This window comes from Parasteatoda tepidariorum, chromosome 6 (genome assembly GCF_982258835.1).
Source record: "Parasteatoda tepidariorum strain Cologne lab strain chromosome 6, Ptep-v5.0, whole genome shotgun sequence".
Classification (NCBI taxonomy): Eukaryota; Metazoa; Arthropoda; class Arachnida; order Araneae; family Theridiidae; genus Parasteatoda; species Parasteatoda tepidariorum.
This window is the reverse complement of record NC_141760.1, coordinates 99,576,447-99,591,336: the sequence shown is the minus strand read 5'-3', so window position 1 is coordinate 99,591,336 and position 14,890 is coordinate 99,576,447. Positions and strand designations below refer to the sequence as shown.

The 14,890-nt window shown below is 27.2% G+C and overlaps 1 protein-coding gene across 1 annotated transcript; it reads left to right on the top strand.

Moving 5' to 3' along the window:
* Window positions 1-367: 367 nt before the first annotated feature.
* Window positions 368-3,754, top strand: LOC147808236 (uncharacterized). Its single transcript, XM_087166259.1, has 2 exons — window positions 368-1,076; window positions 2,692-3,754. The coding sequence occupies exons 1-2, from the start codon at window positions 664-666 to the stop codon at window positions 3,008-3,010; spliced, it is 732 nt and encodes a 243-aa protein (XP_087022385.1). The 5' UTR covers window positions 368-663; the 3' UTR covers window positions 3,011-3,754.
* Window positions 3,755-14,890: the final 11,136 nt, after the last annotated feature.

Genomic DNA, 14,890 nt, shown 5'->3' with positions numbered 1-14,890 from the left:
ACTAAAATTATAAACTTGGTTATTTTCTCTTAAATTGAAATTGTTGCAGTCGAGTTGAATTCAATTTTTTCAAAGAATCATTAAATGGCTTTTAAGAAATATTATTTACGTAAAAGAGATTACCCAGATTTTATAATAATTATATATTTTATAATAAACCATCTAAATTTTTTATTTTTATAAATAAAAATAATTTCATGAACAGAAATATGACTTTCCAAGAGATTCATAAAAAGAAATGAGATTGAAAATATTGACACTTAGATTTGGAAAATAAAAAGATCCAAAACCAATTTCCATACTCATGAGTTCCTATCTGGTCTCTCCCATCCTCCCTCTAAACGAAATAGTTTAATGGGCGCGGTGTCTTGGGGTATTCATCCGTTTTTAGATGCACCTGGATTTCGGCCCCCACCCCTCTAAGAAGCTGCAGCCATGATGGAGGAGATAATGATATAGGGGGTTAAAAGAGGTGTGTGGCATTTAGGGTTGCACACCCCTTCGTTTTGGCGTACGAAAGGGACACCCCTTCGGGTTGGCGTCCGTAGGGGTGACGCGCCAGCAATTAAGTGAGAGGTTGAACTGAGGAGTCTTACTTGCTGATAAAAATATTCTTAAATTTATTTTTACCAAAACTAACTGGGTTCATATAAGCATATACTAATGGCGTTTGTGAAGAGAATTGAACACAATTTAAACATATCAATGATAACTTACAATTTTAATTTTAACGCAACATTTTACAAATTAGTTTTATTCGAAATTGCATTGCAAATAAAAATTGAAATGGACGAAAATAATATTCAATTTCTTCCTTCGGAAAGAGGAGGCAGAGTGCTTATATTTAGGAAGAATTTATTCAACTATAAAATAACGAATAAGGATCAGAAATCGGTATGGTATTGCAGTTCGCAATGGACTGGTTGCAGTGCACGTGTGTGCATTAAAGATAATCAATTTCATTCGACGTCTGGAACACATAATCATGAACCAGAGGAAAAAATGATTTTCAAAAGAACTCTTTTGAAGAAAATGAAAGAGAGAGACGAAAAAACTCCAGTGAAGAGAATTTATGAGTAAGTTTTCATTTTTAATATTTGTTTTAATTCTGTTAAATTAAAAATAATAGTTACTGAAAAAAATCTTTATGAAAAATGAGAAAAAATAAGAAATAAATCTCAAGATGAGACACAATATAAGTTTAAATTCTACTTTAATATAGTACATATAACTAATGTTTTAAAATATATATTTATGAACTATGTCACGTTTTTTAATTCAGCCAAATAAAAAAGTAATTATTTTAATTTATTGCATTTTTATTGATTTATTTATTTAGTTATTATTTTTTTATTATATCAAGTAACAAAATAATGAAACAATAAAAGAACTTATATTCTCCATCACTGCACATAAAACAGATTTTCCAAAATTTATATATTTATTTTAATTATGTCACTTTATTTCAATAGAATCAGTCATAAATTAATATTAATTCAATTTTTATGAGGAAAATGGTAATTTCATCATAAAAATTGTACCCCCTTTTAAATTTTTTTTTTAATTATAATTGATATCCCCTTTTAAAATAAATTTTTATATACTCCTTTAATGTACAGAAAACATATTCTTAAATATTTATTAAACTATGTCAATTTTTTGTTTCTTATTCAGTACTAATAATTTAGTATATAATAAGTATTCAGTAAATAATATTATTCAGCATATAATATTATTCAGTGTACAATAAGTACTACATACAATAAAATTTAATTTTAATGAGCTTCATTTAGTTGGACACTTTTTTATTTGTCACTGTTTCAATTGTGTTAGATTTAAATCTAATAATGAATATAAAATGTTACATTTGTTAGGGAATTAGTTTTTTTCTCCCTATTCAAAGTTATTTTACAAAGTTATACAAAGTTATTTTAAAACAAAGTTATTTTAAATAATCCAAGTTAATTCAATATAATCTATGTAATCACCAAAATAAATTCCAATTGATTTTCATAATACGTCAATTCTATAGCAAGTTAAAAATTGTAAAATAAACATTTTTAGGCAAACAAGATTTTATATTTAAGATTAAAAAAAAAAAAAAAAACTGAAGATTTAGAAATAAATTCTTGACAAATGTCAGTTTCCAATAAGCTATAGGCTGTAAATACTCACTAATAATAAAAACTTGAATAAATAATAATAATAATTAAAGTAAATTATGTCAAGACAGGTTATCTAGCTCAGATGTATTACACTTTTAATTGTATAAACTTAATATTGACAAATTGAATTTTTTTTTATTTATCTTTTGAGTAAGCTCAGTTTAAATATCTTGATAGAAACTTAACTGGGTTTAGAGCATTGCTTAGAAGAGCTTGAAAAGTCTATGTACTTGGAGGAAAACATTTTTCTATGCTGAATATTTTGTAGTCATTTATTTTTGCTTTTAAGAAAAACAACTTAGCCCCATATTCAGGAACAATTCTAGAGTTTAGGCTGTTGTAACATGAAATGATGCTTTTATGCGAATAATATCCTATTTCTATAAATGCTAAAATCATCAATACATATATAAAAAAAAAAGTTAGATACTGTAGTGTTAAATCATAGTATGACAATTTCATTCATGTATTGTATATAACACAGCTAGATAAAATATGTAATGGCAAATGTTTCTTCTCCTTACAGGGATATATGGAACCATTTCAATAGTGGCAACGACAGAACTAATAATTCAGTTGAAGGCTGGCACAATAAACTAAACATACGAGCACCATCTTCTCATGTTGACATATTCTCGATGATTTCAATACTACAGCAATTGCAGTTTGAAAACGAGGGGCGAATGAATATGCTAGATGCTGGCTCTGCAAGGCCAGCGAAGAAAAAATTAAAATATGTCAACATAAATAAGAGTATTCAATGCTTGAAGGGCAGTTTATTGAATGGCTCAATCACCATTTTTGACTATGTTGATAAAATTAGCAACGTATTAAAGTTAGAATAAAATAAGTCCCCTCTGATAAAAATTAATTTTACAAAAAAAAAAACAATAACAAATGAGTACAATTAATAAATATGTTTTGACTTTATGTAATAGCAACAATAGTTTTGTTTTATACTTGGACTGATATTTTAAATTAATAGTTTCTGTTGCATTTGAAATTTGGCGCATAACATTTTTCTTAGTTAGGAAAAATATTTACTTTGCAATTTTTTTCTAATAGTAGTTGATTAATATGTAATTTAAAATTATGTTTGATTTCTTCAGAGATAAATGTTTCTAAACCATTTTTTCTTTTCTTTAGCTTGTATATTTATAAAATTATTAAAATGTTTCTCGGATATTAACACTGTTTTCAATAAAGTCATTATCATTTTCTAAAAAGTTTTAGTTACATTTTAGTCGCGACTATTTCAACAATTACCTGTGCTGAGCCTTGCAATAAATTGACTATTAATATTAACAATTGTTTACAACTATGTCTAATTATTATGCTTAATTAATAATGCAATTATGTTTATAAAATTGTTTGTCATTGATTTGTTATTTGAAATAATACATACATAAAATTGAAAAATAAATTTTGAACACTTTTTTTTCTATTAAATCTAGTTTCTTAGCTGTCAAACTTTCTTTTCAGCTTTGCAAGAAAAATTCAATCTCAAAAAAAAAAAAAAACTATTTTGTTATTTCTGGATATGAAATGTCATGCAGAGAGCCATACAAAGAAAAAAAATTCAATTTTATTCAAATTCAATTTTATTCATTTTGCTATCATTTATAGACACAGCGGTCGCTGTATCTTATTAAAAATATAGCGGTGGTACAGAATATTAACAAATCGAATAACCAAGTTGAGAATTGAATGGTATTTTAATTTTATTTACTTTTTGTAACTAACAATAGATTAAATAATTATTTTTATAACTTATCCACAATAGCCCCTCACGTGTCTACAGTAGTGTTTAATTATTTTAAACGAAATGATTATTGAAAAAGTATACTTCCAAATTATTAAAATCATAATGTTCGATTTTTTCATTGAAAATGAAGATAAATGTTCGAATTTTGATTAAAAGAATTCTACAGGAGTTGCACAAAATAATGGAAAGACTTCGATAATCGATACTAACACATTTTTTTGATATTTCTCAGAAAATACATGGAGAATCAAAATATAAATTTAGATCCTTCGATTTCTTATTCATATCAATGAAATTTACAGCTTTTTAAGGGTTGAGGCACCGAGAATGAATGACAAACGTTAAAAATACTTTTGAGCACCCTATGACAAAAAAATGTAGTAATAAAATTGTAACTTATTATTTTGGTTCTTGTATACAATAATTGAACTAAACTTCGTAAATGTAGCTTAAATATTTTTGAAAATATGAACATTTTTATAAAAAAAAAGATTTTAAAAAAAAATTATTTTTTTGTCTTGCGTTTTTTTTTAATAACTTTAAAAAAATTCAATAAAATAAAATAAAAAACGTTTTAATCAATTTTAAATTGATTAAAATATTATTGACATAGAAATTTAAAAAAAAAATTTGTTAAAAACTGCTCCAAATACGTGAAATTAACGTTTCTTTATACTGCGCATATACGCAAAATAAAAATAACTAAATAAAATAAATAAATAATTTAAAAAATTTTCTTAATTTTGTAGTGAATCTTATTTGACTACTACTTAAGTCCAATTTGAATATCTTAAGCAATTTTCTAAGGAGTTTTTTTTTTCTTTTTAAAAGAAACCTTAAAATAATAAACGATTTTCCACAAATTTCATTTTGTACTATTAAACAAGATTTATAAATGACATCGGTTGGAGATTATGCCGATTAAAGTATCCTTTCTTTCGCATGTTTTATTTCCTAATTCCATCACACTTTGTTATCCAGACCATCATTTTCTGGGTATCATCATTTGTTAATAAATCTTGTTTAATAGAACAAAATGAAATTTGTGAAAAAACCCTCATAATTTTGAGTTTTCTCATAAAAGAGTAAGAAAACTACTTAGAAAATTGCTTGAAACTTTTTTCATTTTAAAGATATTCAAATCGGACTTAACTTATTAGTTGTCAAATACGATTCACTGTAAAATTAAGATAATTTTTTTTAAAAAAATTTTTCTGCACATGCGCTGTATAAAGCAACTACTTCAATTACTCTTATCTGGCGCAGTTTTAATTATTATTTTTTTTAGTTTTAAAGCAATAGTTTCGTTATCAGTTTAAAATTGATTCAAACGCTTTGTTTAATTTTTTTTTTAATATTTAAACTATAGCAAAAAAAAAAGTATTTTTTTATAAAAATTTTCATACATCTCCAGAAATATTTAACCAAGGTGTACGAAGTTTTGTCCAATTATTGCATATAATATCCAAAATAATAGTTATGAGTTGCAAATTTATTGCCACATTTTTTGGCACAGTTGTTGAAAAACATTTTTTTCCGTTTGTGGTTCATTGTCGGTACCTCAAACTTCAAAAAGCGTTAACTTCATTGATATGTAGGAGAAATCGTACCATCTAATAATTTTTAAATTTATGAACTGATTCTCTAAGTATTTATTTTTTAAATATTAAAAAATGTGTTAGTATCGAAGTGTCTCAATTATTTTGTTAAACTCCTGTATTTATGATTAGACACATATATATATATAAATTTAAAACAAAAATTTTTATTAATGCATGTTATTCCAAATTTTTTTTTCATTTTTATTTAATAAAATCTCCTCTCCTAGAGATTGCATTATTACACTATTCTTTTCACATCCTTCTTATCCTTATTAAAATGACATAATCAGAAAGCTATAATGGGTAAATGTGATATATAATTTTTTCCCTGTCTTAAAGCATTTTAAAACATGTGGTGAATTTATTTTGCTAAAAATTTTATAACACAAATTAAATCTAAGACACAAATTTATTTAATTTTAATTACGTATGAAGCTTTAATGAAAAACAAACTTTTTATTTTAGTTAATCCTTTTGTTTTAAAATATATCTGTGAATAACAAAATAAAGCGATTGAAATAAAGGGAAAAGGAAAAAAAAAAAAAAAAAAAGAACTATAGAAATGAAGATTGGTACTTGGTCAGTAAGCGAAGAACCACTTTAACTAAACAGAAACTAGCATCCACACAGAAATCGGAACTCTTCTGCTAAAGTTTTCATTCCAGATTCAAAAAATAAAAATAATTGGTTTTGTTGGCGATGATCTCGTAAGGCGATAAAGAATCATGCATAGTACACTCGCAGAGCATTCAGAATTCTTCGCTAACAGCTTCTAATCGTTTTCTAAACGATAATAACAGGGCCTTCGATATTCGACGGGTAAGGAAGGGGGAATGAAATTCTCCTCGAAGGAAAAACGGATGAATACCCCAAGGCGCAATATGATACTGAAAAGGGTCGGATGACCAGCTTTCTTCCATGGTCGATTTTGAAAAGATGGTTTTACGATGACGTGTTGCAGATGTTCCCTTTTGTAAATTGTCTCTCTTCAGTTTAACTTTTTTTTTTAATCGACAATCAAAGAAGACAAAAATTTAAATTTACAGAAGATGAATGAGGTGTTTCTTAATAATTTGATTAGATATTAATTAAATTGGTAAAATCTATAAGATTTGTTTTTATTTGTTTTTCTATTTATATTTATTCATCTATTTATTTATAATAATCAATTATTTGAATTCTAATGAGCATTAGTTTTTTTAATTATCAGTCTTCCTACTATATGCTAAGTATGTTTATTTGTTTAATGTCCCTGGTAGATTTTTAATCATTAACCTTCCATAACATACATTAAAAATATTTCTGGAAGCGTAAAGTTTGAATCCGTGTAGATTGTCAATCATAAGAATGCTAGAGCACTAAACTTTTTATTTGCAAAAATGTTTCTAAGTTGGAGAGAAGAAGACATATTAGGCTAACTAAATTTATTCAATTAATATTATTAATGAAACATAACTTATGTTTCTTTTTTTCTAAGTATATATATAAAGAGTTTTACTCACAATAGTTTACTCAAATCAACAGTACAACAATACTAATTGTATTGTCATCATTTTTTCTCTATAAAAGTTTTTGTGCTATACTACTTTATTGTAGAAATTATAACAAACGAATGTTTTTATTGCCATTTCAGTGAAAATTCTTAGGATATTTTAGATTTGAGGAGGTTGAGGAAAGGTTTAAGAGTGACTGCAATAGTAGTTAGTGAAGGAATTTCATCTCTTTATCTGTCTATTCCTTTTCTTTCTTTTTTTTTTGGTACAATTTTATCTGATATACTATGGAATAGAAATACCATTGAATATCTCATTTGAAGCTTCCTTGCCCTCTCTCCTTGTCTTTGCATTTTACAACTTATCGGCTAAACAGTTTATTATTATATAACAAATATATATATTACAGTTTATAATATTATAAACGGAATTACGGAAACATTTTAATTAATATTTAATTAAAAAAATAAAATTAAACGATCTTTTCAAACTCTGTTTCTTATTTTCTAGTTAAGGCCATATTATCTTTTAGTATTAATAGAGGAACTTTAAAAAATAAAAAAATATGACATAGTTTTAATATCATTTTTATTTATCCTATGTTTCGCTTATTTTTTTCCATGTTATTTCAAGGAATATATTAAATAAAAATAACCTATTTGAAGCTTTTTTTTTCATATCATTTTAAAGAAATGAAATCTATTGAAACATACCTAACTTCCAATGTGGTGAACCGGGATAGAATCCCAGTCATGACTGGTCGATGCGAATTCCTATCTAACATTGGGGTGTTTTCGTGTTTTTCCTCTCCTTGTAACCCAAATGCGGGTTAGTTTCCTTCAAAAAGTCTTCCACGAAGGTAAATTTTCTCCCAATACTTGATCGAAAAATTCCCTTGTCATTTGGATTGGATTCAAAATAAAAAGACTACGAAGTTAAGCATTAATATTCGTAATTGGGTCGGCAGTTTCACGATATTTATTAAAAAAAATTACAAAAAAAACATTCCTATCTGTAAGAATATTTAGTCTAAAGTTTGATACCAACATGTGGAGCGTTAAAACAAGAGTATTAAAATCATTTTAATAAATGTTCTACCAAATACACATCACGCGCAATAATTTAATTTTTATACGGAAATTTTAATTCCACATCATTTTAAATTTTTTTTCAATTTTTGAAGAACACTTTTCTGCATGTCTTAAAGTTTATAACATTTTGACGAAGGGCTGAGCAAACAAATTTTTCTACAACAAGGACTGTAAATTCCTGTAATAAAAAAATTGGACTTTCTTATATTAATATCCTTTATATTTAACTTTCAAATTTTCAATTTAACTTTATTTAAAACTTCACTTTTTTAAATTTTGCTTTCTTAAATTTAGCTTTCTAATATTTTAATAAACTATAATTAGATTAAAGTTAATTCCGGCATTGTTTGCAGTGCAAAAATTTTTTCTCAGAAAACACATCTCTGGGAATGGCTAATAAGGGGTATGGAAGAGAAATTAAAATAACACATTGCTCACATACTTTATTCTACCAATGCAAAAGAACGAAAAAATGTGAAGAAAAATTATATTATACACTTTTAATGTGAATTTGAAAAATTTCTCGCTATTAAATACATAAGTGATTGCATAATTACTACCCTTAATATATATTTTTAGAATCTTGTAAAAAAAAAGTGTTAAAAAGTATACATTAGGAATGACAAATTAATGTTCAAGCAAATAAAAAAAAAAAAAGAAAGAGAAAAAAAAACAATAGTTTCAAAATCTAGTGAAATACAACAAAGGAATCAGGACTGAAAACATCAAAACGAATTTGATTGCCTGATGTAACAAAGAGAAGCTTAACTCTAAATATTACAACTTAATTTTTAAATTATCAAGATGAAATTTCGTGGTGTTTATAATAATCACAGTTCGCATTCTTTCTATTTCCCCTGGCAATCAAACTGGTTTTAATATTTTCAGTCTTACCTTCTTCAGCAGTGATTCATTGTATTTTGATATCGTTTGTATTTTTCTCCCGTAAATATTATATGTGTCCACTAATGTTCTTTTACTTCATTTTTTTAAAAAATTTATAAAAATTCAATAAAGGATTTTATTACTTAACACCTTACATATACATATGTTCCTATTTTTCTTCGTTTACTGAATTGAATAGAAATTTCACAATACAGGGCTAAGTGCTTGGTCATGGTTGGAGGATGTGCGTTCTTGAGTACTAGCTTATTTTACTTTATTTTTTTTTACCGTGGAAAAACAAATTATCCCAGCCATTAGAGTAGTTAAAACTATTTATAAGATGGAAAAATTGCACCACTTTACGTTTATATTTAATGTAAATGTTTTTTTAAGACGACAATTGAGTGTACGACAGATTTTTTTTAAAAAGAAAAGGAAAAGAAAAGATTAGGTTTTTTTCATATTGTATATTGATCTTTATAGTTTCGACTTTATAGTATAGTGGAAGATCTTTACGTCATTATCTTGATTTAATTAAACTCACTATTTCAAAAGCTAAATATTTTGATTCTAACATATCTTTAAAAAACAAGAAGAAGAAAAAAATTACAAAAAGGGGGGGGGAGATAATATATTTAAAAAATAAATTCTACTCTCAAAATTAGTAAAATGCAAGAAAAATATTACTTCTAAATAAATAAAATTTATACGAAAGGAACGAATTAACAGCGAATATATTTTTCATAATACATTATAAGCTTATAAATGAAAAGTAAGCTATCGATTTTTAAAACGCCGTCCCCGTATCAGTTCTTCAAAAGGGCAGTGTCAGAAAAAGATTTCCAAAAGAATGTGAACAGAGTAAAAGTATTTCAGAGAGAGAGGGAGGAAGACCCCCAACAGAGAAGATTAGTCACGGTGAAACCGCAGTCGTATGAGCTTGGGGGAGAAAGTTGCTTCCCTCCCTTACCCAAAGGTAGAAAGTGACTTGAGTTTCAAAGCCAATATTGCAAAAAGTAATAAAGATCAAAAAATTTGACCCACATTTTCGTGGATAGGAAAGATTGAAAAAATTATTAGTATTTTTTTTTTAATTGATTACTCCGATTCTTAAACAAGAAAAATCGGTTCAAAGTGTGAGAAGCCCGCCATAGACTTTACATGTTAAAAGCAGAATTGAGGAGTCTGCTTGGTGCAACACTTTTCTCCCGGCAACCACGATTCATGACCCTGATTTTCTGCTCTTTTGGGAATTATTTTTTTAATGGAATTGTCTTTGAATAGTTGAATTTTATTCCAAACTTTGGATTGTAACTTGGGATTGCCATATTTCCCAGATTATGGCTACCCCCTATATTATAAAGGTTAGAAAATCGAATCCGTTGAAAAAAAAGTTATGTTTATTCAGCGAAAGTATGTTTTCGTGTCTGCTTTCGTAACTTAAAATATCATCTGCACTAATTAATTGTCATATTTGAGGTCACACCCTCGAACTATAACAAATGGAGTCCTAGAACGTGCAGATCCGATCATTAAAATCAGAAGTAATTCAGTGTGACCCTTTTTTTGTGCACTGTATACATTAATGTTGCCAATATACGACATCTCATAAAGGAAAATTGACTAGTAGAAAAAGAAAAAGATATTCATGTTGTCTACTCTTGTCCCCCATGTCCATGCCCCCCTTTTCCAATAAATATAATGCTAATCATAAAATACCAATTATATTATTACCAATTTATTAGATTCAAAATTTAAAAAAATTATGGAAATTGCACGTTATGAAAATTAAAGGAAATAATAACCTTTTTTTATAGGCACATATACCCACATTTCAAGAGGTCAGGGCACTAAAAAATATAGCTATATTTTGAAAAGAATTCATTCTTGAATATTTTACCTATTGAAACTTTCGATCAGACAGAGGAACAGATAAATATGACGCCATGAGCGAAAAATAAAAAAAAAAGTCTAAGCTCTTTTTTTTTTTTTTTTTTTTTTTTCAAATTATTTTTATGGTTTGTCATGAAAATGAATTTCAATTGCTTCGTTTTTCTAAACTAATAATGCAATAACTTTGAACAAAATATTTCAATGAATATTTTTAACATTGGTTACAAGAGTGGCGCTAGACTTAGCCCGACAGGGGGTCAGCAATGCCCGACAGGGGGCTAAGATAATTTTGAAAATAAGCAATAATTTTTAATATACGAAAAATAATTAATATGACATAGACATATTTGTTCTGATAAAAAATTTATCATGATTCAAATATTAACAAAGAAAAAATATGAAAGTGATATCTGAATAAATAAACAATATATGCACATCCATCATAAGATTCTACAGTGTTCTCAATTAAATATTCTACTCAAACAATGCAACTCAAACAATAAAAAATTTATGCACAACTAGAAAAAATTCCAAAAATTCGAGCTTACTACTACTAATGTTTAATTCCGTAGCCTTATAATTTTGAACCTAATCCAGCAGACAAGAGAACTCCAGGATCAAGAAGTGGAAGAAATTTTTGCATTCGTGGAGGACGTTTTGATAGCCCGCATTTGAGTTACATGGAGAGGAAAACCACGAAATCCTCCTACGGTTAGTCTGATACCAAGGGAACTCTAAGAAATGATCCGCTTACCACTGAGGATATTTCTCGTCAGCACTGTGGTCGGTAAAAGCCGGGTGTGGAATTCATATCACTCAGCCATCACTGGGATTCGAACTCGGTGCACCTCATTCGGAGGAGAATGCTCTATCCCTTGAGTCCAACTTTATTGAGTAATAACTCTGCGGCAGGTACCAATTTTCCAATTTTATTGATTGGTACCAATTTTATTGATTTACTTAAATTTAATCACCTTCAAAATATAAATGGTAATTCAATCGTAATTTTTGTAGAAAAAAAGGGAGATAAACCGTTTTTCCTCTAAAACTGCAATGAATGCAGAAGCAACCACGAGGGTTAGTGAGCAAAATGAACAGGTAGCGGAGCCTTCCAGTTCTTTAAATAATTGTTAAATTACTAGTTATTAACATGCATACTTAAAAAAATACGAAAAACATTTTTCAGTATTAAGAAATAATAATTAAAAACTGTCATCAACTGGAATAGAGCCCCCGATCTCACAGTTTTGTGTTAGATTTCATAATCATCAGTCCCAAATATACAAACCTGCCTTGCGGATATTTTTAAAATTTTTTTTTTAAATTCAATAAATTAAGTCATTTGGATACTTAACATTCTTGAAAAATGCTTTCCAAATTGATCAGTTCATTTAGAAGTAAACCATAATTCGGCTTATCTTATTCATTTTCAGCTTATGTATATACACCAAAAATTATTCAAAACTAGATTAGATATAACTCAAGGACTGCAAACTTAACTGTCGGATATAAAACCTTATTTAAGATTGAAAATGGTAAAACGAGGAAAAATCTACATTCCTCGAATTAAATATTTTAAAAATAGTCTGTTTTTAGGTTATAATATTCGTAATTACCTTAATAAACTTTAATCGTAATGTGGGGGTTCCGCCGATGGAAGACATTTAATATATACACACTAACGCTTTATATCAATTAGCAATTAGTTTTAGAATTACAATTATAGAATAATTATTATGAGATTATTATAGAATTAATATAGAATTAATAATTATTATAGAGTGAAAGGTTTTAAAAGACAAATATTTGTTAATGTTTAATATTTAATCTATGAAAAAACATAACACATATTGAAATCTAACGAATAGCCCCTGATAAATTTCGTGACAAAAAAAAAGAAAAAAAAATTGAAGCCTGATTGATTTCCGGATTTTAGAAACACCTTCTAGTTTTACTATTCAATCAAATTGGTTTCGATGTCGTTCATCCCACCTGTCTCACTAGTGATTCAGCATATATTGATATCATTTTTGTTTCGTTCTTACTTAATATTAATTTGCTTGCGACAATTATTTTTTTGCGTATTAATTGTTTAAATATTAATTGATTTTTGAATTGACAATTTCAATCATCTCTTTGGTATTAAAAACTGCAGCATATCACATGAAAATAGTATATATCATTTTTACAATAAAGTAAAATGAAAAAGAATTCTGATCCTTAGGAACAGATATTAAATAGTCTCATGATCGAATGATGGAGCATAATTACCTTTTAAACAAATCAAATTTTTTTTTTACCTTTTAAACTAAAAATTTGCTTATTTTTATATAACTTATTAATACTACTCAAATTATTCAAAAGATGATATGACAGCGAAGTTTTTTTTTATTCAGTCATTTATTTACATTTTTTCCACTTCTTTATTTATTTTTATTTCATTAAATTAAATGCACACGGTTAAAATAAAAACAAAGCTGTCAAATTTTTATATATAGTTTCGATTTATAACTTTAAGAAATTGCTTCGACTTTGATTAGGAAATTTAAAAGCCTTATTAATGAAAAAATTGAGAAGCCTTATTAACTTTAAGCACATAATAACAACAAAAAGGAGTTAAAAATAGAATGATCAATAAACAATAAAATCGTAAGCTAACTAAATTAATTAATTTCGTGTACGAACTATAATATTACAAATTAAACATATTTCATATTTAGGGGAAACATGGAAAATTTGATCATACAGGAGTTTTAGACAATTTTTTCTCATGTTGTAACATTTTTTTAGCTGATGATCATTTGATTTCAATGCTCTATTAAACAAAATCATATGTTGTTTCTGTCTATTAGCAGTAAGTAAAATTAAAATTAAATTACATTTGTTATATCAATTTTATCCGGAACAGACCAAATCAAGAGTTTTGGCAAACAGGCCAGTCAAAGAGGGAATTGAATAGTGGCGCGCCATTTAAATAAATAAACAAAACAAAAAAATCTCAATGTATAAATAAAAAACTGCTCAAATCTTTCACGTTTTGATTGATTTACAAAAATTGATTTAATAGAAACATTTGCTTACCTCCATGTGAAAGATTTATGTCTTCTTAATATCCTATAAAAAGTTGATATAGAAATTCCTATTTCATTCTCTTACGATTGATTTTAAAAATAACAGAATTAAACCAACTACAATAATTAAATAAAGTAAACAATAATGCTAGTTGAAACATTTAGGATGATTAAAGGAAAGAAAAGCTTTTATAATAAATTAGAAAAAACATCTTCTAAATTTTGTAAGAGAGAAAAATTCGAATTGAACGAGTCCCAATTTAAGGACAGTATGGAAATCTCAAGACAGATTCTAACAAGACCCTCCCCCTATCTACAGCCCTAGAAATGTTTTCTTCTTAGAAATTTATGACCAGAAATCAAACAAAAGGGTGTTTCTGTGGATATCTGATATTTCCGAAGTTAGGAGAAAAGAGCCCCTAGGCAATATCAAGAAGCTAAAAACATATTCTCACAGTGTAAAGTGAGGAGGCTATTTAACAACTCTGTGGGTGGTAGCTACGAAAGTGGGGATATTTTCATCAGTAGAAAAAGCGTTTTATTGCTCTTTTGGTTAGAAAAGTGAAGAATAACAATTATTTTATGTTTGTAAGCACTCGATTAGATTTTGAAAAGCATCCAACTATGTAAAAAAGAAAAAATAATCTGAATAAATCTCTGAATAAAACTTTAAAAAAAAGAAAAAAGTGGGATCTGGTGGCCCTCTTGAGTTATAAATAATAAATGAGTTAGAATTAAAAAAAAAAAAAAAAAAAAAAAATTAATGCAATGAGATTTTAGACTTTTCGGGGTCCCCATCAGAACTCGGGGCCCTGGGCCAGGGCCCAATGAGCCCATCCTTAAAAATGGCTCTGGTTCAAAATTACAAGGCTACGGAGTGAAACTTTAGTAGTCGTAAAACCGAAAATTAGGTCAGCTGTTCAACG

Excerpts from the sequence above, each read along its gene's own strand:
- LOC147808236 (XM_087166259.1), top strand. The coding sequence starts at position 664 with ATGGCGTTTGTGAAGAGAATTGAACACAATTTAAACATATCAATGATA. Across the intron at positions 1,077-2,691 it reads CCAGTGAAGAGAATTTATGA|GGATATATGGAACCATTTCA; the intron begins GTAAGTTTTCAT and ends TTCTCCTTACAG.